Here is a 26,398-nt window from a genome sequence, read left to right on the forward strand (position 1 = left end):
ATTGTTACAACAACTGTCGTAGTTGTTGTAGCAACTACAATAATTACCGTAGCAATTATCGTAGCTGCTACAATGACTACAACTGCTGCAATATAATAATTATAGTAGTTGCTACAACAACTATCGAGTTGTTGCAGCAATTATCAAATTGTTGCCCGAAGTTGCTGAAACAACTACCGCAGTTGTTGTAGCAACTATTAAGTTGTTGCTCGCAGAAGCAATTACCACATTTGTTGTAGCAACTATCACAATTATTGTAGCAATTACTTCAGTTGTTGTAGCAACTATCGCAGTTGTTGAAGCAACTAGGGGCATTCATCCGAACTCCCTTCGTCGAAAAATTACACTAGATATATACGATCAAAATTTTTTTCTATGTTTATATATATAAATTTGAACCCATTTGACACAAACAAAAGACTTAGTTCAGTGGTAAAGGGGGTTCACAATTTCACATGTGAGACCCCTTCATCGTGCGTTCGAATCCGCTTAAAGGCAATTTTTTTTTACTTCAAGAATTAATCTGGAACAAAAATAAGTTTAGAAGTTTTTTTTTTAAATAAACTAAACAACGTCATTTTTTCTTTTGAAAAAAGAGGAAGAATAAATTTTTTATTAAATCCCCAATTCAAAGTCAAATATTAAAAAACCCTATTTTCTAACACAATTATCTCACAATCTCTCTAAGTCTTTAACCCGACAAATTGAGTTTTATTCGCCCCTGGTTCTAATTATCGCCATCGGGCATCATTTTTCGAGTTTCAATCTCAACTTCTAGCCGATCTTTCACAATTTCACTATTTGTTATGGCTTCTTCGGTAATTTTTAATTTTCATCTTTTTAATTTTAATTTTCTAGAATTCTATTTCTATATATTTGCTACTTGATTTTTGTGTTTTTATTTGTGTAAAAACTTTTTTTTTTGGCTGATGTAAAAAATGATTGATTTTTTTGGATGATTTGATGTGCTACTTGATTTTTTATTATTATTTATGATGATTTTTGATTATTATCTATGTAAAAGCTTTTTTTTGGTTCATTAAATACGGTATAAGGATGGCTATTTTCTTTTTATGTTGATTTATAAGTTTTAACTAAGTTCTTACGTTACAACAATCTCAACGTTCAGTGAAGAAATTTTTTACTGTAGTACCAAAATCAAATTTAGTCTCTCATAATGATATTCAATCTAACCAAGAAGAAAATACCAACCATTCAAAAGTAGCATTAACTTCTCAAGAAAATGCTCAAGAATTTGATTTGAGTTCCTTAAAGTTTGATCTGAGCAAAAGAATTTCAATATTAAGGTATCCTCCAAAGCATCGTGATCTTATTAGAAGAGCATATCTTCTGACTGGTCCTTGTCAACCTAGTCTCCAACTTCATGACTATCCTCAAATAGATATTTCTGAATCAATGCGTTGTTTTAATCATGAATTATTCGATGATGTGTATCATAATTGGTTAGAGTATAGCGTTAGTAAAGATGCAACCTACTGTTTGTATTGTTATCTTTTTAAAGATAATAACATTCATCACGGTGAAGGCGAAGTATTTTCAACTTCAAGATTTAGAAGCTGGCATAAAAAGAAGAGCCTTAAGAAGCATATTAGTCTACCAAATCGCGTACACAATCAGTCAAAGAAGAAATGTCAAGATTTATTATGATAAAATAGTCTATTCAATATGTATTTGATAGGCAATTAAATCAACTTGAGCATAGATATTGAATTCGCGTAAATACTTTGATTGATGTAGCTAGACTTATAATAACTCAGGACTTTGCATTTCGAGGTTAAGATGAATCTAAATCATTACTTATTAGGGAAAACTTTCTTCAAATACTTTCATGGTATGCAAAAAAAATGTAATAAAATTCATGCTTATGTGCTAGAACATGCTTCTCAAAATGATCAATGACTTCTCCAACAATTCAGAAAGATATTGTGAGTGCATATAAAATAGAAACTGTTAAAGCTATTCTTGAAGAATTAAATGATGACTACTTTTTCTTACTAGTTGATGAATCTTTTGATGTGTCACGCAAAGAGCAAATGGCTATTGTATTGAGATATGTTGATAGGATGGGATTTGTGATGGAGCGGCTTATTGATATTATTCATGTTTAAGATATTAGTGTTTTATCTTTGAAAAGGGAAATTGTCAATTTACTTGCTCAATATTCCTTGAGTCTATCATCTGTGCATGGACAATGTTACAATGGGGTAAGTAATATGCAAGGTGAGATCAATAGTTTTAAAATGTTGATTAGAAAGAAAGTAGATTGGCTTATTTTATCCATTGTTTTACTCATCAACTTCAACTAACTCTGGTTAGAGTATCTAAAAAGTATATTAAAGTGAAAAAACTTGAAATGTTGGTCTCAAATATTTTGATGTGTTGGGATCTTCTTTTTAAGCGTATGGATGAACTTTGAGATTCTCAAAAAAAAATTCAAGAGGCATTAGATATTGATGAAATTTCTGCTGGTAGGGGCTTGAATCAACAACTTGGTCTTTCAAGGGCTTGTGATACTCGTTGGGGGTCCCATTCCTTTAGCAAATTATTCTTATGTTTGACTCTATTCTTGATGTTCTTAAATCACTTGTTCTTGATGCACATAATATGGATGAAAGAGCCAAGACAATGGAACATCTCGAAGCTTGTCGAACATTTGAGGCTGCGTTCATGTTACATTTGATGAGAGATATTTTGGCTATCACAAATGAGCTTAGCAAATGCTTACAAAAGAAGGAGCAAGATGTTGCAAATGCCATGCTACTTGTTAAAGTAGCAAATAGAAGGTTGCAAGTTTTAAGGGAGAATGGATGGAATTCTCTTAATGATAATGTGTCTCTATTTTGTAAGAAAAATGATATTTTGATACCTAACTTTAAGGATCCATATGTTAGCTCTCTAAGATTCTGCCGACAACTTGCCGACTATACAGTCTTACATCATTACTGCGTTGAAGTATTTTGCAATATTATTGATTGACAACTTCAAGAATTCAATGATCATTTTGGTAAGGTGACAATGAATTTGCTCCATGAAATTGCTTTTTGGGATCCAGTTAACTTATTTTCAAGTTTTGGCACTAGAAAAATAATGAGAATGACCAAATTATATTCAAATGATTTTGATGAAGTTAATATAGGTATTCTTGAGAATCAACTTTTAAGTTACATTGTTGATGTTCGTGATGTTGATGAAAGATTTTCCGATGTGAATGGGCTTTGTGATCTTTTCAAAAGATTAGTTCACACACAAAAATATTCAAATTATCCTCTGATATTCCGCGTTGTGAAACTTGCTTTACTTCTACTAGTTGCCAAATTGTTCATTGAAAGAGCTTTTTCGACAATGAAGTTTATCAAGAATGACTTGCGGAGTCAAATGAGTGATAGTTTTTTTAGTGGTTGCTTGGTGCGTTCTTTGAAAAAAGATGCATTTGATAATATTTCTAATGATGCTCTTATTAAGACATTTCAAGATATGAAACCTCATAAAGTACAATTGTAATAATGTATGTAGTTGCATTTTCAATATCAAAATTATGTTTTGATTAGCTTCTTCAAATATTTTATTTTTAAAGAATATTTTGATTGTCTCCACTTATATACACTTGAAGTGTAACAAGTTTGCAAAACATACATCAAATTCCTTATAGTGTGCCCTAAAATTTTGCTATCGGGTTTAGCAGGTAGTTGCTGCCATCAGGAAAATGAATTTAGTATGTCTCAGATTTAGGTTCTTGCTGGTTCTTTTGATTCAGATCTTAATAGCATTGAAGTTGGATGACAGGTACTGTTCTTTTTCTTTTTTCTAGTTTATCTTTTTTATGATAAGTTCAATTCTTCATGGAATAAACATCTGGCAAAAATGTTAGGTAAGGTTGTGTATAGTTGATAAGTTGTCAATTTGATGACTTGCTAGCACCTTTTACGCCTAAATTATCATGTTTTTCCATTGATTTGATGGTACTCTCTTAATTAATGCCCATTTATGTAGGTAAAAGTAAAAAGAGAAGATTGGGAAAGTTATTCAAGTCATCAAGAGGCCAAATGTGAAGGAAATGAGTCATCCGTTTCACATCCACTTTGCATCCGTTTCACATCTGCTTTGGAGCTGCTAGCCATTTTCTCTCTGTTTGCTCTTCATCCGTTTTGGATCCGCTCAAGTAGATCAAGAATAAGGTGGCAGTTTTGTAATTTTCATCAAATGTAGAGTGAAGTTTAAAAGGGGTCTTTTAGCTCATTTTTCAAACCTAAGTTTTCATCTCTTAGCATGATAACCTCCATTTTAGCTCTTAGCTTCTCTCTTCTCTTTTAGCACTTACCTTTTCATCTTTTAAGATTTTTGTACTAAGCTTGAATGAAAAATACATGGTAGTGATTTTCCTTTGAAGAATTATTGAAACCCCAAGTGTGGAATTACATTGTCTCTATCTCTCATGGATGAGGTTAATGATAAATTTGGTATATTATTATTCCTTTTATCTATGAGTAGCTAAATTTCAATCTTGTGGTTATGCTTGCTTAGGTAGCGGTAGTGCATGGGTTTTAGCTAAATATTTTTCTAACTAGTTAATTGTGATGGGTGTTGCATTTATTTCATAAATTAATTGAGAGTTGGGGTTGCAAATTTCAACCACCCTATATTTCAATGTATTGATGGTGGTTGCGGTCTTATGGTTGGGATCTTCGCCCGCGGGATCTATCACTACATGGAGTGAGCTCATGGAGGCATTCTTGGAAAGATATTTTCCTCCTTCTCGGATGTTACAACTAAGGGATGAAATCATCAACTTTCACCAACTTATTGGCGAACCTTTATATGAGGTTTGGCAACGATTCAACAACAAGTTAATGCAATGCCCAAATCATGAGGTTCCGGATAAGATGTTTCTACAAATTTTCTACAGGGCGTTAGATCAATTGAACAAGACGGTAGTCGATAATGCGGTCGGGGGTTCTCTTGTTAGACTATCGTATGGTGTTGAGCCAACTTTATTAGATTAAGTGACCAAGCAAAGTAAAGGGTGGCACACAAGAGATACCGAGGTGGTCGTGGGGGCTCCCTCCGCATCTTTTGTGAGCCAAGAGCAAAAGAAAAAAGATGAAGAAAGAAATTCAAATATGACTAAAGTGATGACACAACTTGGTCTTCTTACCAAGCATATTATTGGGGCTCCTCCAAAGGCAGTTAATGTCGTTGTTTCTAAGAGTGCTAAAGCTTATGATAATGAGGAAACAGAGTCTCTTGATGAAGAAATTCGATTCTTGTTGAACCAATTGAGGGGTTCCCGCCCTACCTACCAAAGGCAAGGTGGGAATCAAGGTTGGAAGAAAAGAGATCGTGATAGAGATTGGCGTGATAGAGACCATGATTGGAGAGATAAGGAGAGATATTATGATCGGTATGTACCTTCACATGATCGAGCAAATGGTAAAGAGTCAAATTCCATTAACCCAGATAAGCTTAAAAGTGAAGATGTCCTTACTCGAATTTTAATGGGTATTGAGGAGACCGACAAGATAGTGAGAGAAATGAAGGTGACTTCTCACAACTAAATCAAACGGTGACATCTCACTCGGCCTCTATTGTTTTGCGAAAATTTTAACTTTTGAAGAGAGTCGCCACTTAATTTTGAAAAGGAATTAAGAAACCTTTATAAAAGTTACTTCAAACAATTCAAAATAGGAAAATCATTTAAAGTTAGAGATTCTGAGTAAGCAGTTCTTATTAACGTTTTAGGAAGGTGTTAGACACCTAAAACGTCCGCTAACTTGCAGTTATCCGAATTGTTTGAAAACATCTTTTGATTAACTTCTGAAAAGATTAATTTGTTGAAATAGTGATTTGATTTTTTAAAGACTTGTGTAAAATAGATTTAGGCGACTTAGTAGGGATTTTAACTAAGTCTAAACAAAACTAATAAGCAAATAAACACATAAAAGGGGAAGGGAGGAGAAAGTAAAGGATTTAAGCCATTGGACCTAAATCAACGAGACCTAGTCTAATTGGGCTTCCGACCTATTTCACCTGTCCTAAACTATTTTTTGAGCCTTTGGCTCGAGTCTTGCTCCACCTATATTAAATACAACTTCGGCTTCGAGGACCAAATGAATGAACAATGAAAGAAAAAGAGCAAATAAACGATAATAAAATGACAACAATAGGTAGATAATGACAATAAATAAAGAAACAGAAATAAGGCTCGGGCTTCGTCGTCGCTTTAAGTATGGGATTTTAACCCATTATTCCTCTTTCAACTTCTTGTATCTGTATGCCATGCAATTTTCTTTCTCAAAGTCTCCTAAAGGATGGGCCTCCATGGCCCACTGCGAAACGCAAGGGAAAAAGTCCGTTTGGACTCTCAAGAGGGTTCATGCAAAGCAAGAAAGTAATGACCATTAATATGTGATCAACTAAGAAAGAAAAAGAAAAGGGGAGTTAAAGGAGAAAAACACAAAAATTCAATCAAGGAAATAAATATATATATAAAAAATAAGATGCATGACATATGACTATCTGAAGGAAAGACATCACAGAGTAAACTAACTCCTAGTCAGTCATAGCAAAACCACAAGGCTAAAGAGAAGTGTGAGGGTGCGTTCATATAGGCAAACAACATGCTGAGTCAAAATCTTCCCTATGCGTACCCTCAAAATCCTATAAGATTAGTTGGAAAATAACAAATAGAAAACTCAAAATATCGGACCATGGAGAGGCAATCAAAGAAAATTAGTTTGAGCAAAGCGGGAGAATTTCCCTTACATCAAATGCACTGCCACCTGCTTAAATCTTTCATATTAATTAATGAGTTGAGGAACTTTAGCTAACACTAGCAATCCACCCAAATAATTGACATAAAATACATCGTCAGAAAACTATATAAAACACCAAGAATGAAACACGGGGAATCCCAAACACATAATGAAAGACTCGTTTCTCTTAATGGTCAAAATAATCTTCACATATTATAACCTCAAAATTTAAACATTCAGGCTTCGAACGAAATGCGATGGGTGTTCATAAACCGGGTTATTTCAAAGTCAAGATCATATCTTCATTATACAATATCATTTAGACTCAAATACAATGTCGAAGGGACCCTACCCATCCTCTTTTCAATAAGACAATTACATTTCCTTTGGGGATCCAAAAAATAGAAATATTGACTTAGAATGAACTCGAAGGAGAAATAACAAGTTCAAACTTTACAATCCCATAATGACAGGAACACTGAGATCAGGTAAACGAACTCTGGAAACCCAAAATTTATCAAATGGAACAAAAATAAGCCACCTCAGTCATGAAAAGATCAACAAAATTCCAACAGAACTTTGATAAGCGCCAAAACACGGGACTCTAATCGTCGATTCAGGTAAACAGAACTCTAGCAGCTCTACACTTACTAAACAAGTCAAAATACTGAACCTTACCCGCGAGATCAGATAGAACAACATACCTGCACCCTGAAACTATGAAATAAATGCAAAACACGAACTTGACGTAGGATCGTTTGTAATAGGATATTATTAGCCCTGCAACTATTAACATGTGAAACTTTTACGTAATACCAATTATAACACGATACAGCGGCTAACCAGTGAAGTGAAATAGTGGATTAAATCCACGATCAATACCAATACAAAGCAGCGAATCGAAAAACTAATTAAAAAGTTTAAAATCAAGTAGTAGATTACGAAGTTGAGACAGGCATGTGAGACTCAAGCAGTATTCCTTAACAGCTAAGCTGGCGATTTGACACCACACATAATTATACGACAAGCAACAATTTTAGCAAACTATGCTCTGTGGTGTTAAAGACCTCTACAACAGACAACCCAAATAGACAACCCATAATCATTTACGATACACAGATAACTACTTCTACGAAGAAAGAGGGATGAAGCAGGAAACATCAAAATGAAGCAGAAAGAGGGACGAGCGTGCGTTTACCTCTTTCGGGACAGCAAGCGGGACGATCAGCTATCAGTAAACTTATCGCTACTAGAATCTTACGACGTTGACCACCAACAGAGTGTCCTTTTGCTTTTACCTCTTAGAGATTTTGAAACCCCCCAAGATTTTCAAACTAAATATCTTCAAACCTTAGCCTTTTTTTAAAAAAATATTTCGAACCCACTTTGCTTCTAAAACTTCCAACTCAAAAGGCAAAGAAGAGGAGAGAATAAAATTCCCAAATTTTCTCTGCAGAGAATCTAACCCCCAGATTTTTCCCCCAACTAAAAAAAATCCCCCTGTTTCCTACCCTAGAATTTTTTGCCCTAAATCTAGAACCCTGACTTTTATCCTCAAAATTTCTAACCCTAATTTTGACTTCCTCCCCCCCTTTTCTCTTTTTTTTAATGAACGAAGGGTCTTCTTATATAGGAGATGACAAGGGGTAATTCAGGGACTTGAAACAAAAGGATGTTTCAAATTTGAAATTCGAAAATCCCCCTTTGGCTTGGGATTTCCTCAACAAATGTACCCATTTTGACAGAAATGGTGGACCAATAAAAATGGAGCCAAACGAATTCCATTCGAGAACAAATTAAACCCCCCCAGATATGTACGAATTCGTACCACCTTATCCAAGAAGAATCAAACTTAGACGTTGGGGAGTACACGTACACGAGTTCTAGAAGGCTCTCAAATTTTCCTTGTACGGACTCGTGTGAGAGTCATGTGACCCATACAAGAGGACAAAAGAGCGGTTTTGGGGTCGATTTAGGGCCTGAAATCAGATCGGGTTGGGGGAGCCGTGATAGAATTTGGTCGATAGTTCGGGTCGGGCACAGGTGAACTGCGCGTGGATGGAGGTTGTTTTTCTTTGTTGAGGTTGGAAGCTGATCTTGTTTTAGAAAGAAAGAGAAATGGATGTAGTAGGTCGGGTTAAGTGTTTGGGTTTGGGCTGGTTGGATAGTTTTGGTTGGGCTGATATGAAAAAGAATAAAGGGGCTGGTTTGAGTTTTTTTTAAATAGTAAAAAAAAGTTAGGTTGATTTGGGTAAATTAGGGATTTAGACTATTTATTAAATATCCATTGAATGACAAATTAGGTGATCGTATTTAATTTAGCCTAACCCCAAATTAAATTGACCAATTGTTATGGTCAAAATAATTTTAGTTGAGGTCTAATTCAATAAATTGACTAAAATAATGACATTTGAAATGAATTAACAACCAATTCAATTCCGAAGTTTCTTGATTCAATAAAATCGAACTCATATTGATCCAAATAAATTATTTTGGAGAATAAATTAAATTTAAATCAATATCTTAATTATTTGAAATTATTTTCAACACGAACCTTGATTAAGATCCGATATTTGGTAAAACAAATATGCAGGTATCAAAATTATATAACTTCGTATAATTGAATACGATAATGTATAATTGCTTTTTAAAATGATGAAATTACGTACAAAAAATATTTTAAAAAATCTTTTATTCGACTCAGATAAATATTGTAATTTTATTTGAAAATCGAAGAAACTTCGAATTGAGCTTAGTTATGGAGTGCAAAAATTAGGTGTCAACAACTACCCCTCCCTTTGTGTAGGGTGGATGTAAGTAACTCTGAGAAAAGTAAGGTTGACGTTCCTAATTTTTGTCCGACCATAGATTTGAATCTGGAAGAGGCTGGTTTCCGCACGAGTTTCATAGATTCATGGACGAACCTCGGTATCAGGTTTCCTACAGATCTCAGGTTACATGAGAATTCAGGCCACTTGTAGTTCATAGAGCTTGATTTAAAGCACGATTTTCAAAAAATTCACAAGCTATCTCAGTTTTAAAGTTTTATACTAGACATGCTTAAACAATCCAGGCGCAGGTCAGCCATAATTGGGACACAGGTCAGCAGTGTATTCCATCGTGAAATCTGCTTAGACATGCGATGGACTTGCTGCAGCAGTCCAAGCACAGTCCAGGCGCATGTTGGAGCAAGAAAAGTTGGCACGTACTGCCTTGAGGTGCACTGGAACTGCTTAAGCAGTACAGTCACGGGTTGAACACAGATGACGCGCAGATCGTTTAAAAAATTTCACTGATGCTTTAAAACGGGTCGAATTTTATGGGCCTGACCCGACTCGGTCAGCCCAAAGTCTTTTTAAAACACTTAAAAGTAGCCAAAAACAGTGAACATTTAAACTTTCTCATTACAACTTTTTTTTCAACGTGCCTTTATCTCAAACTCAACGCACTCTCTTTCTCTACCAACAATTAAGCTAACAAGAAGTGAGATCATTCTTTCGGACTTGTGCTTCAATTTTCTCCTCTCTTAAATCAAGAAAGGTATGCTCTCTCATGACTTCACTTTTGAATTCTCTCAAAGATGGACATAGTGCTTCATAGTTTATGATGATTTGTCATTTGAGTTAAGTTTTTGTGAGCTTATTGGGATGGTTAACACTTGTTGGAATAATTATGTTGGCATGGGTGTTTTGTTTCACTTGCTTAATTAATGATGCTCTTTTAAATGAAGTTAGTGCCCCATATGTTTGACAAAATGTCCATTAAGCCTTGCTTGCTTATTTTGTGTAGTGGGTGGCTTAAGTACGATAGTATGAACACCTTGAATATATTTGGAGATGATTTGGTGGGGTGAGCTTGCTCTCTTGTGCTCTTATTCTCTTTCTCCAAGTTCTTAGTTGACATACCCACTATGTGTTTGATGAAATGACATTAAGAGAGGAATGTGTTGTATGCTTGTGATGGACAATGTGACTTTTCTTAGGACATGGTGTGGTCATTTCTTATGCATCGTTTTGGGTCCAATTGAACCAAATAATGAAATAGTTGGTAGTCATTAGTTGAGGGAGATTGTTGAGAAATAAGGCATCCATTGTTCTTGTTGGTCATTAAGCCTAACCGGAAAACATGAATGTTTGCCTTGCCCTATGATAGATTGAATAACATCATTCTTAAAGGTATTGGTCATTCTTGTTTCCATTGGAGGTTATGGATGTCCTATGAGCTAGTTTTGAGAAATGTGACGAATGTGAGACAATGTCGTCCCTAAACGACTAAGTGTTGTAATAAATGAAACCCATGGACTCTAGTGATGAGTTACCTTGCATGTTTCGCCAATTTTCTTTTCTTATATTTATTTTTATTTTCTTTCTTATCTTACAAAATTCCAAAAATATTTTTTACCTTTTGTCTTTTGTTTTGGTTTTGTTTTGTTTCTTTCTCATAGGTATGTCTCCACGTAAAAACTTGCCATGAGAAATTATCCAGGGATGATGAGTCACTCTTCATAAAAGACTCGATGAGAGGAGCTCAGTCTGACGAGGCTCCTATTGAGATAGTACGATCATTCACCAACATAGACCCGAGCGCCTAGTGCGCCACAGGGAGTCTTTACCCTCTTTTACTCTCTTTTATTTCTGTATTGGGGATAATGTAATATTTTTAGTGGGGGTGGGGGTATAGTTATGATTCATTTGATGGTCGGTACCTACTGTCTCATTTTATGGCATGTGGTTTGATAAATTGTGGAGACATATTCTATTTTATTACTTTGATGTTTGTGTACTTTAGCCCTTGTGGAGTGTGTTTTTTTTATTGACATTGCTTTGGATGGGCCCTTGTTGGGCATCTTGATAATGATGTCAAATATTGTCGTTTTGGTTTTGAATTTGTGTCATGCACTTAATTTAAATGTGGTATCCGATTGTGCCCATTGCTCTTGTCGCCTTTTGTATATACGTGTCTAATAAACTCCAAGAGTTTTCTTCGAAACTCAGTTCTTTTCTAAGGAGAAGATTTTTATTTTCTCTTTCTTTTGATCTTTTATTTTTATTTTAGTTTAGTTTCTTCGTCGAACCGAGTGATAATTCACCCATGAGGGATGGCGAGGCGACATTCTTAGGCGAAGTATCTAGTCATTTTGTTAACTAGGAAGAAGTAAAAATTCGAAAATACTTCCAAAATGTCATTGGCAAGGAATAAAATATTTTTGAAAAAAAAAATCAAAAATCTAGTTGTAAGATCAAGGATGTCTTGAGTTTTCTTTTGAGTGAGATCACTAAACTCAATTTTTGGCTCTCTTTTTACAAGGATGAGTTGTTGACTCAGAGTAACTTATGAAGCTCAAATTGCTCAAATTGGTTGGGAGACTAACTTTTTGCTCTATGAGTACGATGCCATGAGTGGTAAGATTTTTGAATAATTCTTGTGCATTTGTCTAGTATAGAACTTGCCCCGAGTGTATTCAAAGCGAAATTCTAGGCAAGCTGGGGTTGGAAGATGACTCGAGGCCCTTTTTGACCCGTCACATAGCCAAATTCCCACCCTAAGATTGTTCCCTAGTTAACCCATTTGAACCTTTTTGTCCTTCGTTCTTTCTTATTGTAATGATAACCATTCTAAAACACCTAAACCCTTTTGAAAACCTCTCTTTTGGCACCTAAACTCCTTTGATGCGTTGCATGATTCTAGATAATGGATTATAGGCAAAAGCCTAAGTTTGGGGGGTTGTGTAGTTGGGAGAAGATGATCAAAGAAAAGATAAGAAAGGTTTATGTAGGGTTGTCAATGCATGTGCTTAAAAGACAAGAGAGGTGCTTGATAATAAAATTGAATAGCCTAGCCCATAGAACTTGAAAAAAAAAATTAAATGAGTGAGGGGCTAAGAAAGGCTTATAGGTAGAAAATCTCTTGAAAAAGTCAAAGAAGTGAAAGAAAGAAAATAGTGGCTTTGAATGGTTTGATAAATGCTAAACAAATAGTTAGGAAAATATGGAAAATGATTTGAAAAAGAATAAGGTTGATGGTTTGAAAATTTTGGGGGTAGAAAGGATTGAGCTATGGCATTGAAGGAGGTCCGTTAGTCACTTGATCCATATGTATTCCTTCCCGCACCTTAAACCTTCATCTTGACCCGCAAGACCTTGGTGATTCCAAACTAAGTAAGTCTACATTAGTGGCGAAAAACACAAAGGGCAAGCCTATGGTTCTATTCAATGTACTTGAATTTCTTTGTGAGAGTGAGTGTGAATTTCTTCTTTATTTGAGATCCCTTAAGAATTGAAATATCTTTGGTGTGTGGAGCTAACTCTTGCATGTGAGCGACATCGGTACTTTTGGGTAGAGGGTGATATTTTACTATCGGTTTGGGTAAATGAGTGAAGTAAGTAGCATTATGAAGATTGATACAATCGTTGATGATTTTGTGTCTTATCTTAAGATGTTTTTTGACTTGAAAAAATTCATTTGATACAAACTTGCATCCTTGCTTCATAAATATGTGCTTATTGAAAAGTTTTGGTTTGGTTGTTGCCATGACATGTGTGGAAAGTGTTTGTAGAGTTTTGTTAGCCTATTCCTTTAGTATAGTTTTCTTCTAGGTGAATTTGAACTAAATACCCTATCTCATTGAATTTTCTTGGTTGCTTGAGGACAAGCAATAGTTTAAGTTTGAGGGGGTGATAAGTCGTCAATTTGACGACTTGCTAGCACCAATTAAGACTAAACTATCATGTTTTTTCATTAATTTGATGGTACTCTCTTACTTAATGCCCATTTATGTAGGTAAAGGTAAAAAGAGAAGATTGAGTAAGTTATTCAAGTCATTAAGAGGCCAAATGTGAAGGAAATGAGTCATTCGCTTCGCATCCGCTTTGCATCCGTTTTATATCTGCTTTGGAGCTGCTAGCCATTTGCTCTCTGTCTGCTCTTCATCCGCTTTGGATCTGCTCAAGCAGATCAAGAATAAGGTGGCAGTTTTGTAATTTTCATCACATGTAAAGTGGAGTTTAAAAGGGGTCTTTTAGCTCATTTTTCAAACCTAAGTTTTCATCTCTTAGCATGATAACCTCCCTTTTAGCTCTTAGCTTCTCTCTTCTCTTTTAGCACTTACCTTTTCATCTTTTAAGATTTTTGTACTACGCTTAAATGAAAAATACATGGTAGCGATTTTCCTTTGAAGAATTATTGAAACCCCAAGTGTGGAATTACATTGTCTCTATCTCTCATGGATGAGGTTAATGATAACTTTGGTATATTCTTATCCCTTTTATCTATGAGTAGCTAAATTTTAATCTTGGGGTTATGCTTGCTTAGGTAGCGGTAGTGCATGGATTTTAGTTAATTATTTTTCTAACTAGTTAATTGTGATGGGTGTTGCATTTATTTCGTGAATTAATTGAGAGTTGGGGGTAGCAAACTCCAACCACTCTAGAACCCATGTCATTCTTGAATGAGAGGACTTGGGTGAGGAATACATGCAACCAATAGCTTGATTCATTTCATTTAATGATATCTCTTAGACATAAGGATGTCAATTGAGGCAATAGATGTGGAAAATTGTCACACTTGTGAGGTGTTCGAAAAAACCCATTTGTGAAATTTGGTGTTGTAATTGAAAGATTGATATCAATACATTGACATTTAGCCTACCCATGACTTTTAGCTAAAAGTTGAATAAATGGTCAAATACCCATGCATGATCTCACACCTATAATTGCATAACCCCAAGGATTATTCTCAATTGAATTCACTCTTAGCATTCTTCAATGTCAAGCTAGTGCACTAAAATTGAAGTAGTTGTCATTTATAAACACATTCAAACTAAATCCCTCCCATTTTACATTTATGCTTGCTTTATTCATACTACGGGTTATTTTTTAGTAGACTATTAATACTCTTGAGCTTTGTATTCCATGCTTTCACTCCTTGTGGATTTGACCCCAACCTAAGTTGGGTTATTATATTGGAAATGATCTCTTACACCAATTCAAGAGTGTAATTTGAGCGTTATCAACAGTAGACCATTGTGGTCCGATTGTTTTCTGCATCAAGCACATAACGAAAGTTTTAATGCATCAGGTTGCCCACGACAAATTCAATTCTAATTTGAACAATTATGGAGTGAAATTATTGACATATTATTTGTCTGTATCTACTAGTCTTGTGACTTCTTCTTTTGCTTTTATTATCCATTTGGGTTAAAAACAGGTTATTCCAGATTTGCATGGAGATAGCAACACAAGACTTTTTGCCTATTAGACTTTTCACCTACTGGTTCTACAAAAGTGGAAATCTTCTGTTAAAAAATATCAACTTATGGGTGGTGTTACAAGTCTGAGCCTTACTTGATTTATGACCATAGGGTTGAACTATTTTAAAGAATTCCAACGGTGAATTCAGGGTTCGAATTCTGTTCATTATGTATGTGCCAATCTTTTTCCTAGACATATATATATGTAGTACGAGCTAGACGTGGTAGATTCAATCGAACCTACTGTGTTTAGTCTAGATCTTCCTCTGGACAAGTCACTAAATTTTGCAGGTTGTTTTATGTTACATAGGGGTATCTCAGTCGACCCCAATTTGTTTGGTACTAGGCATATTTGTTGTTGTGATGGTGATGGTCTCTCAGCCTATTCTAATTTATTTGGGACTAGGCATATTTTTTACTGTTGTAGTGGTATCTCACCGACCTCAACTTGTTTGAAATTAGGCATATTTATCATTTTTGTTGTTGTTGTAGTGGTGTCTCGGCTAACCCCAACTCATTTGGGACTAGGCATATTTGTTGTTGTAGTAGTGGCATCTCACCGACCTCAACTTGTTTGGACTAGACATGTATGTTGTTGTTGTAGTGGTATCTCAGTCGACCCCAACTTTTGATACTAGGGATATATGTTGTTGTAGTGGTATCTCAGACCATTGAGTGCTAAGTTTGCTTCCTGTTGTATTCTAGGCCATTATTACTAATGATTAGTGTCGTTTCTCCTGTTTAGTATAATACTTAGCATTTTCTGATTCTAGAAGATTGTAAGATATTTCAGGAAATGTTCTTAATATATTCATGTTTTTTTTAACATAGGTCTGTGAGCTGTTCTTCTTCGTGATTACTACTGGATATTTGCTTCACAACTTTTGAGAATTCTCCAGACTTTACTAGCTGATGCAATCCACGAAAGTCAGTAAGTGTACAAACTCTGCTTCTCTTTTTGCTGCGGCTGCTTAAGAACTATATTTCTTTTTTGAAAAATAGGTACAAGATATTTGTGTGAAATAAATGATTCATATACATCATAGTATTGAGTGAATGTATGTATTTTTTCTATCGTAGTTTTGAGCAATAAGGATTACCAATCTGATGCATCCTTTTAATTTCCTTGAATGGCTTTGCTTTCTTCGTTCGTTTTGAGACTACAAATTTTCTTGATAAATGTTTAGAGGTTTTATTTTTTTCTATTAGCCTATTTCTTGATATCTTTACATTGAGAATTAATTCATGGATTTTAATACTAGTATTCCTACAAAACTTGATTCCTACATTGAGAAGTTAAATTCGACCGCAGATAATCCTTTGTTTAGTGATTCAACACTTATATTATTTCAGAAAATCTAGGTTAGTGTAATAAAATGTATATCATGAACAAGTATTATAATGCTCTTTTATAGAAAAATATACGCAAATGCTCAAGATTTATATCTGACAGACCCACTTAGTTATGGATATTATTAGCATGCTTATTTATTGTGCTTGAGCCCCTTCTATAAAAATTCTGCCGCCGTTACTGAAAGCAACTATTGTAATTGCTTGATTTTCTTCATAAATTCTTTAATCATTTTAGAAAATTATTTTTTTAAAGTTCTCAAAATTAAAAGAAAATAATTTATAAAAATAAAAGAGAAGAACAAGAAGAATAACACAGTAAAAAAGAACGAATATCATAGTGGCGACAATTGTGAAAAGGCATAACAAAGAAAAAGAAGAAAAAAGATGAAGAAAAAGAGGAATATGAAGAGAGAAAGAGGGGAAAAGAAAAAAAAATTGATAAGTGAGATAGACAAAATTTTAATTTTTAAAATTTAAAATGGGAATGTTAAAAGTTTTTAAAATTACACTTAACATTTAAATTAACTTAGTCAAAAATTAATGAAAACTTTAATCCTAACTGATTAAACTTACCATCTTTTTAAATTTTCAAAACTTATTTGTCACTGACTCTCAATTCTGTGTCTATGATTCTCGAAATAAGTATAAACACAACTACAATCCCAGAGTTCAGTTTGCTTACCCAACAGCAGTGAAAGTGCGTACAACACTGACGGCCTTCTCTCTTAGACCACTACTAGCTCAATGAAAATCCAAGAAGTCACCAATGGCCATACAACAAAGATATCCCTAACGGCGATATCAGCAATGGTAGCCGAAACGGCGACGTTTCCAATTGACCTCATCAAAACTCGGCTTCAACTCCACGGCGAATCATCAGCCGTTCGATTAGTATCGGAGATCTTACGCAACGACGGCGTTTTTGGATTGTACAAAGGATTGTCGCCGGCGATTATAAGGCATTTGTTTTACACTCCAATTCGGATTGTGAATTATGAGTTTTTAAGGAATTTATTGGTTCGTGATGATGATTGTTCTCTTTCGCTGTCGAGTAAAGCTACTATTGGTGGATTATCTGGTGTTATTGCTCAGGTGAAGTTAACCTGAAATCCTATTGAATTTTGGTAGTACATTGATGTATTGAGCTAAAATGATCTGCAAATATCGTGTTAATTTCCCCCGTATTCGACTTGACAGAAAAAAGTTGCATAATACATAAACAATGCCCTTTTAACCTGGCGTTAGATCACATCTATGACGTCCAACTTTGGATGTGCACAAAGTAGACAAATAAACTTGTATAAAGTTGAACAAATAGACACATGTATCCTATGTGCCATAATACGCGTAGGACGCCATGTACAGCACAAATTGGCCATGTAGGATGCCACATAGGACGAATGTGGATGTGCACAAGTAGGCAACTAAACTTGTATAAAGTTGAACAAGTAAATACAGGTGTCCTATGTGGCATAATACTCGTAGGACGCCATGTACGACACAAATTGTCCATGTAGGATGCCACGTAGGACGCATGTGTTTACTTGTTCAATTTTATGTAAGTTTAAGTGTCTACTTGTGTGGACTCAAAGTTGGAGTGTATAGATGCAAGTTGAAGCCAAGTTCACATTTATATATTATGCCAGAAAAGTTTCATAGTTAAAAAGGGTTAATTAAGAAGATTTCACATGAAATTTGAAATAATAGCACAGTACGAATCTGTTTCATTTTTGTGTGAAGGAATTTGACTAGACGGGGGTAGGAAGATTTTAATTTGATGTATATACTCTGTTAGTAGTAGTGAGAAAAACATGTAACGGAAAAAAGAGGTTGGAGTACTTTCAGCCGTTTCAATATGTTTGTCTAGTTTTGACTTGGCACGTAGTTGAAGAAAGTAAAGAAGACTTTGAATCTTGCGGTCTTAAACTAAATATAGGGAGAATGTACCAAAATGCTCTTTAATCTTGTTATCTTAAACATGTCTTGTGGAGAGTTAGAATTAAAGAGTTGCCAAAAAAGGAAAGAAGACTAAAAAAGAAAGTATGACAAACAAACAAATTGAAATAGATGGAATAGTTTAATAAGGAAAACATTATCAAGGTCTAAACTTTAAATAGTTAAACAAATTTGAATTACTGAGAAGTTGGTATCAAGCAATATAGTAATATAGTGTCACAAATTTTGTCATTCCAAGATGGAAAGGGAGTTATATACTTTGAAACAGAGTGGTTTTAATTTACGTTAAATTTGAATGGTTGGATAGATGAAGTTTGTCAATTAAAGTAGGTCAACATTTTGGGAGGTTGTTTGGGGTGGGGTGGGGGTTATGTAGAATTCTTTCCTGTAGTTGCATCAATGAAACTCTCTATTGCAGCATGTGTGAAGATATGGCTTTGAGATGCGTTACTTTAGCTGAGGGTCTATGAGAAGCAACCTCTCTATCTTTACGAGGCAAGGGTAGAGTCTGCGTACACTCCCATACCCCGCTTGTGGATATGTTGATGTTTTGTAAGTTCTTCAGGATTAAGTACTTGTTAGGTGAAAATACTATGTTTAGTTGGTAAACATTTGACTAAATGGTTAATATGGAGTGGGATTCTTTCAGAAAAATGTCTTATTGTGTTGTTATTTTCTTTACCATTTTCCTACATTGAGTTGGGAGTTTATTGATGATCATAGTGGATAGCTCATAGTGGTGATGAGTGGTGGTGGCAACAGTGGTATGGTGGTTCTCGTTATCGAGTCCATTTGTGGCCGGTTGGATGCTATGAAGACTATAGTATTGATTGGTGGTCAGTAGAGTTGGATACACGACTAATCCAGTGAGAGATTAGAGCTGATATCTCCTTTATATTGCAGAACCCTTCAGTTGAAAAACATCTTTTATGTCTTCAAACACTAAAAAACAATGAGAAAATGCTTCCGGAGAAGATGTTTTACACTAGACCCTTGTAATCCGGCCCTTCCCCAGACCTGCGCATAGCGGTAGCTTTAGTGCACTAGGCTGCCCTTTTGCTTCCCACGAAGATATGTCAAGCCCCACCAATTAGAATCCAAATGTTTTCTTGCTAATTTGCACCTATTGATAATTTGATATGGACATCTACCTAGTTTGATTCAGCGCAATAGATCCTCGTCTCAGTGCTTGAAGCTGGCTTTAAGGTGATTGCAACAAGATTAGTTAGAGAAAAATACAAGGAATCCAGACCAATCATCTGTGCTTCAATGGCAAATTAGTTGTGTTACCTATATGAAATCTTTGTACCCATAATACTAAATAATTTTTCTTTTGTTTCCTAGAACCAAAGGATCTCTAAATATGACATTGTCCCTACAAAGACAAACGAGTCTCTAAGCAGAAACAGAAGACTCTTCACCAAAACTAAGTTTTAACCTCTACTTGTTGATATCACTTGAGAGTATTTGCTTCTATTGTGGTCAGTTATTTCCCAAGTCCACATGAATTCTGAAAATGTAAATGTTAGATATGAATTTGTTGCCTATAAGCGGTCAATGGAAAAATACAGGATAGGACAAGTGTTTCTTTTTGATGGATTCATCACAATCTGAATTGAGTTGACCAATTGATCACACATTATTTAGGGAAGAGGAATCTCTATTAGATTGTCGTTTCTTTATTTCCTTGGTGGTACCTGAAACTTTTTGAGTAAACCGATGAAGGACTAGTGATCACCGGAACAGGACTTGGGTGCCATTCTTGTCGTGATTTATTATTTTTGTCCACCAGAAGAATACAACGTTCTTTGTTGTTTTTCTTTTTGTTTTATTTGTTCATTCTGGGTAAAAGTCAGCTGTCTTAAACATTCTTTATAACAGGTTCCTTTTGTTTTGACATTTTATTTACTGTACCGAGATATAGATAGAGCTGTCAATACAGGCTGGCCCAACCCAACCCTAGCGGGCTAGAGAGATAAACGGGTTAAGACAGGCTGACCCTTTTAAATAAAGGGCTTTTAAACAAGCAGCTCAACCCAGCCCTAAGCGTGCCGCGGGTTGGGACGGGTTGACCCTTCAAAAAATAAAAATAACCTAAAATACGAAAATACGTAAACAGCTTGAGCTTATCACATGTTTTAATAGTCATAAATTCACTAACAAATTCAAAAGGTGAACGAATAAAGTGATTAAAAACATCAATTTAAAGTCAATAATATCAACATTCTGTAAATGAATTAAAAAAGATCATGAGAATTGTAAAGCCTAATCAAACAATATAAGCCAGCCAACCTGTTAATTAGAGATTCAAAGTAATCTCATGTCAAAAGAAATAGTAACCACCAAAACTCCAAAAGACGGACAAAAACTAAATTCAAAACTTACAAATTTTAACTGGACTAAAATCTTGCCCAGTTACAAAACAAATCTAGATTTTTAAATATTACAAAACTAATTAATTAAAGTTTATCAAGTATCAACTCCACTTTCACTTGCATGTGCAATGTGTTCTGAATCATCAATCACATTTGAATCAACATTTGACATAGTTTCCTTAAGAAGTTCATCTTCATCTACAATTAACATCAAACAAGATATTAGTTAGGTAACCATTAACAAATACTATAAGAAAAATAGAAAATATTACCTGTATTAGATTGGGTAAATCCATGCAACCAATTTCTTGTAGTAATAAGAGTTTGGACATTTTCATGATGGATACAACTTCTATACTTGGTAACAACACGACCACCAATACTAAATGCCGATTCCAATGCTACTGAAGTAATTGGAATACTAAGTACATCACGTGCCATGGCTGAAAGATCGGGATATTTTTTTTCATTATCCTTCCAATACTTGATAACATCCATCTCTTGAAAGGACTCATAGTCAAGCTTTTGTTCGTCCAAATAAAGGGTCAATTTTGACTTTCCAGCATTACGAACAGATGTATCCTCAAACATTTTAAACTCCTATTAATTTAGAACATGAAATTTGGTCTCATATTCCTCCGGTGGATAGTAGCTAGTACTGGAGGAAACTCAATCAGATTAAAAGAAATATGGTGCACTGGTACAAGAATGGAGCTTATACGTTGACAAGGAATGATACCTATTCAGTTTCATACAGTTATAATGCAATGATCGGGAGACAGTCAAAGTGTCGGGAGGCAGATTTAATTTGGAACTCTATAATGATGCCAAGACATAGGTTCATCGTATGGCTAGCCTACCAGGAGAGACTACTTACTAAGGCTAGACTACTGAGACTTAACTTGCCAATTGAAGATGACAAATGTGGTTTATGTGATGCTGACCAACTGGAGTCACAACAACACTTGTTCGCGGAATGTGATTGGGTTAAAGAGGTGAAACAAGCACTACAAGGATGGTCAGGTCTTCCATTGTTGAACTTTACAGTCGAGCAATTGTTGAGATGGTACAAAAGTAGAAGGTGGAAGCAGTTCCACAAAGAAGTAGCCACAGCAATTTGGGGTGCAAGTATATATCACACATGGAAAGCTTGGAACCGAAAGCAGTTTCAGAATTTGTTCGTATCGAGGGCTGTGGTGATAGGCCAGATTCAAAGGGAGATTTAAGGAAAGAATTGAGCAACGGAAATGTACAAAGAAAGCCAATAGTTGTAGACAACTGATACAACATTTGGAATGTAGGCAGTAACTATTTTCATATGTATAGCTTTGTTGACTTGAGGCATGAGAGCCTTGGCCCCTGCTTGTAGGTGGCTAGACTGCTTGTGTTCTCCTTAGGTGTATTGGATTTGGTTGGTATGGTAATATTTCACAGTTTATTGCAGAAAAAAAAAAGATGTAAAGAATAAAACTATAAACAATCGGATCTTACAGCAAACTCTTGCAAGGAATAAGATTAAGCTAATTAAACTAATATAAACTAATCTTATATAATAATAAAGATTAGTAAAGATGTCAATGAAGATGACGCCCTCAGCAGAGATTGATGAAACAATCTACACATGTAGCAAGTACCAACTTCAGGAGCTTTAATCATGTTAGTAGAAACACTTTTGTATTCAGTGATGTAACACAGACAACCACTACTCACTAGGCAGAAATTGCTCAATATTAACTTCACAACCTGGATGAGAAAAAGTTGCTAGAATATGACCAAACACAAAAGATACTACCTATCTCACTTATTCGGAAAAACAAAAAATTGACTATCATCAACAATACCAAACACAACATAATCACAAATCTGAAGAAAGAAAAGTAGGAAGAAGAACAGATAAAAGAAAATAAAAGTTGATACTTACAGCAACAAAGTGGACTTTTTTTATTTGGATCGACTTCCTTCTTCAGTTGGTTTACATTGAGCAGTAGCACTTGTCCCAATTTGATTATTTTCATACTGTTCATAGAGCTTGTGTAATTTTTTCTCAATAGCTGCAACTTTTTCTTTTGCCGAAGAAGCATCCACCTTTGAGAAGCAAAATTCTAAAAGTTGCATCTTGAATCGAGGATCAAGATTAGCTCCAAATGAGAGTACTAGGCTAAATCTATTCCAGTATTTCTGAAACTTTTTGAGCATTCTTGCAACCATTTCCTCAATAACTTCATCTGAACTACTTGAATTCTTCTTCAACAACAAAAACAACAACAACAAACCCAGTATATTCCCACATAGTGGGGTCTGGGGAGGGTAAAATGTACGCAGTCCATACCACTACATCCGAAAAAGTAGAAAGGTTGTTTCCGATAGACCCCCGCTCAAGACAAAGGACCGTAGACAAGCGTCGCAAACATACAACATGATAAAAATAACAGAGATACAACAATCACACAAATAAAGTACATTAACCAACAAAGGACACCCCCTTCCCCCAACCCCAGCATTACCAACCAAGCTACACCAAACTCTCCTAACTACAGCCTATGACTTGACCACACACCTTAACCCTCTATCCTAATACTCTTCCTCCAAACCTTCCTATCGAGGGTCATGTCCTCAACAATCAATTCTCCTTCAACAAGCATTCAATTTTCCAAACTTGCATAAAATACAAGTTGGAAGTTGGATAACTTGAACCAGAAATCAAATTAGTTATTTCATAAAAAGGTTCCAAGAATTCAAATGTTTTTTTTGCCCTTCTCCAATGATCAAATGTAGGACAGAGAGAGTAATTTCTGTCAATCAATTGTAGACTAGAAAAAACTTTTTCATATTGTAGCACTTTCAAGCATCAATCACGTTGAGTTCTATCTAGTTGTCACATCCAAACGCAAATCCAAATTTGTACTAATCCCCACTTGCTTAACACATTGGTTAAATTTTCTCATTCTACCATCAGATCCTTTTACATACTTCACACTTTCTCTAATTCTAAACAAGGCATCAGTAGCTGCTTTTAAACCTTTTTGGACAATCAAATTAAGAATATAAGCAGAACAACGCACATGAAAAAACTCACCATCACATAATAAACTCTTTTGCAAACCAAGATGTCCTTTTAAAATAGTTTGCAGGCTATCATTATTAGTGGCATTATCCAAAGTGATAGAGAACACCTTCTTATCAATGCCCCACTCCTCCAAACAATCATATATAGTTGCAGCCAATTCAACTCCAATATGAGGAGGAATCATTCGACAAAAATTTAAAATTTTAGAAACTAACTTCCAATTATCATCAACATATTGAGTGGTCAAACATAGATAACCCATGAGGCCGCCCCAACCCAACCTTTTAATTAAGTGCGGTCAAATATGTTATAGTTGCATGTCTTCTTATGATTCAGGTTGTGGCAAGCCCAGCTGATCTTGTCAAAGTCAGGATGCAAGCAGACAGTAGAATGGCAAGTCAGGGTCTTCAACCTCGATATTGCGGGCCATTTGATGCTTTCAATAAGATTATTCGGACTGAAGGTTTCAGGGGACTTTGGAAAGGCGTGCTCCCAAATGTCCAGAGAGCCTTTTTAGTTAACATGGGAGAACTGGCGTGCTATGATCATGCAAAGCGCTTTGTGATCAATAACAACATAGCGAATGATAATATATATGCACACACTTTATCATCTATAATGTCAGGCCTGGCAGCAACTACATTGAGCTGTCCAGCAGATGTAATTAAGACAAGAATGATGAATCAGGCTGCTGATAAGCAAGGGAATTATAAATATAGAAACTCATACGATTGTCTTGTCAAAACTGTTAGAGTTGAAGGACTCAAAGCATTGTGGAAGGGATTCTTTCCAACATGGGCAAGACTTGGCCCTTGGCAATTTGTATTCTGGGTGTCATATGAGAAGTTCCGACAAATTGCTGGTCTCTCTTCGTTCTAACCAATTCATCACGCTGTGCCCTTTATAAAATGGTGGAGCAAAGGTTCGTTTTTCATATTTTTTTTCCTTTGGACTGGATCTTGAGTTACGTATGCTGCATCTTAGTGTATGAGATGCTCAGTATGCTTCTGTACTCCCTTTTGCAGGAGAACTGGGGAGAAAGTTCTCTACTTGGAATTCTTCAGTAGTGTCTAAACGATAGTGTTTTCTCTAGTTAAGTAGTTTAAACTGTTTGCTGTCTGCTCTTCATCCAAATGTTAGCTGGTCGATCCGCAAGTGTTGGCTTCAGGGTGCCAGCGAAAGTAGCACTTCTCATATTTGTGGGGAAGTTCAGAAACAACCAATTGGAACTTGGACTCTGTCAATATAACATGGAGGTCCAACGTGGGGTAAACCAAGAATTGGGATGAGTCAGGCTCTCGTACCATGGTAAGAAAATTTATCTTGAGCCTAACTTAAATTTGAAAGTTAGTCCATGAGATGAGGATTGCCCAATCCGAGGAGATCAAAGACCTATCTACAAACCGATGTGGGACTCTAACAAAATGGTTTGATCCGGTATTCCTCAAGTTGTGAAATAAAACTAAAAGAACACTAACATGAAGAAAGATAGCAAGATATTGAGACAAAACCTTTTCCCTTTTCAAGTGTTTCATAGTATGAATCAAGTGCATCTATTTTAAAGCCATACTTGGGTGTCATCAATAATTACATATTTGTAGGTGTGATTATGAATATTGTAGACAAGAAAAGTGAGGATTATAGGCCTTACAGAGGTTATAGTTAGCACGTAAAGAGCTGTGGAGTTAATTATGCTAATGCACATTCACAAATAATACATTCATAATTCTCCCTGTTAGATCTCTATGTATTAGACTGTCTCGATATAACCCTACTAGAAAATTATCAATCGAGAAATATCTTGGTGAGTGAAAACGAATAGATAGTAACACTTGTGTAAAACATGTGATTAATAATTGCCTCATTAAAATCATTTACTGGGAAAAATCCAATGAAAAAAAAATCCTTTGTATAGAGTTAAGTGCTCAGTGTTTATGTACTCATTCTGGTAAGACATCATTTGAAATGTGTATGTTTACTCTCCCTCATGAGAACTTAGTTAAGATCTCTGTCTTCATATTACAATTTTCATACACTAGTTTTTCTGATACTTGTGATAGGAAGCGATTTGGTTGTGTCTTTACTATAGTATTTCCTTTTCATACTGATTTAGTTATGCTTTACTTGAGATGAGGGTCCTTCGGAAACAATCTTTCTATCTGCACAAGGTAGCAGTAAGACTGCATACACATCACTCTCCTTGAACCCCATTTATGGGTATTACACTGATTCATTGTTGTTGTTGTAGGAAGCAGATGCAATATAGGAAGCTAAGTTTTGCGGACTCTTCACTTTTAATGCCGCATCCTTGTCGATTCTTTAAAAATACATCACTTTTGGAGAATCCAACGTGCACTTTATTGACATTTTTTAAAGATTCCGAGCAACATAGATAGGTGTGCTTGATGAATAGGTCAACAAGATGCATCTGCTAACGTGTGAATTAGGCTTATGTTACAGGTGAAATTATGTTACAGAGAAAACACTCGATATTTAAATGGAGAAGGATAGAGTGGTCGATGAGCCCATTTCATTGAGTTTTAAACTGTACATGACTCAAGATTACTCGATTATCCAAAAGGAATTCTCATTTCTTGTTATGATCAATGAAGAAAAAACTTTGATGAAA

The 26,398-nt window shown here is 35.3% G+C and overlaps 2 protein-coding genes across 13 annotated transcripts; both read left to right on the forward strand.

The window, feature by feature from the left end:
* Positions 1–1,916: 1,916 nt before the first annotated feature.
* LOC124888799 lies at positions 1,917–2,997 on the forward strand. The gene is made up of 2 exons (XM_047400092.1): positions 1,917–2,123; positions 2,560–2,997. The coding sequence occupies exons 1-2, from the start codon at positions 1,917–1,919 to the stop codon at positions 2,995–2,997; spliced, it is 645 nt and encodes a 214-aa protein (XP_047256048.1).
* A 6,912-nt stretch (positions 2,998–9,909) lies between these two features.
* LOC107847723 (mitochondrial uncoupling protein 3) lies at positions 9,910–26,398 on the forward strand. 12 transcript variants are annotated; one of them, XR_007047226.1, is made up of 8 exons: positions 9,914–10,310; positions 11,215–12,172; positions 13,551–13,735; positions 15,850–15,949; positions 17,015–17,463; positions 24,106–24,691; positions 24,795–25,077; positions 26,018–26,398. XR_007047226.1 is itself a non-coding variant. In XM_016692166.2 (6 exons), exons 4-5 carry the CDS (start codon positions 17,116–17,118, stop codon positions 24,646–24,648), a joined length of 891 nt encoding a protein of 296 aa, XP_016547652.1. In that variant the 5' UTR covers positions 9,910–10,310; positions 11,215–13,735; positions 15,850–15,949; positions 17,015–17,115; the 3' UTR covers positions 24,649–24,691; positions 26,018–26,398. The 12 variants fall into 12 exon arrangements, 2 of the variants coding, with proteins under 2 accessions (XP_016547652.1, XP_047255566.1); XR_007047229.1 differs by having other exon boundaries at positions 11,215–11,325; positions 13,551–15,188; XR_007047230.1 differs by having other exon boundaries at positions 9,912–10,310; positions 11,215–13,735; positions 17,038–17,463.

The sequence above is a fragment of the Capsicum annuum genome, chromosome 11 (genome assembly GCF_002878395.1).
Source record: "Capsicum annuum cultivar UCD-10X-F1 chromosome 11, UCD10Xv1.1, whole genome shotgun sequence".
NCBI lineage: Eukaryota > Viridiplantae > Streptophyta > Magnoliopsida > Solanales > Solanaceae > Capsicum > Capsicum annuum.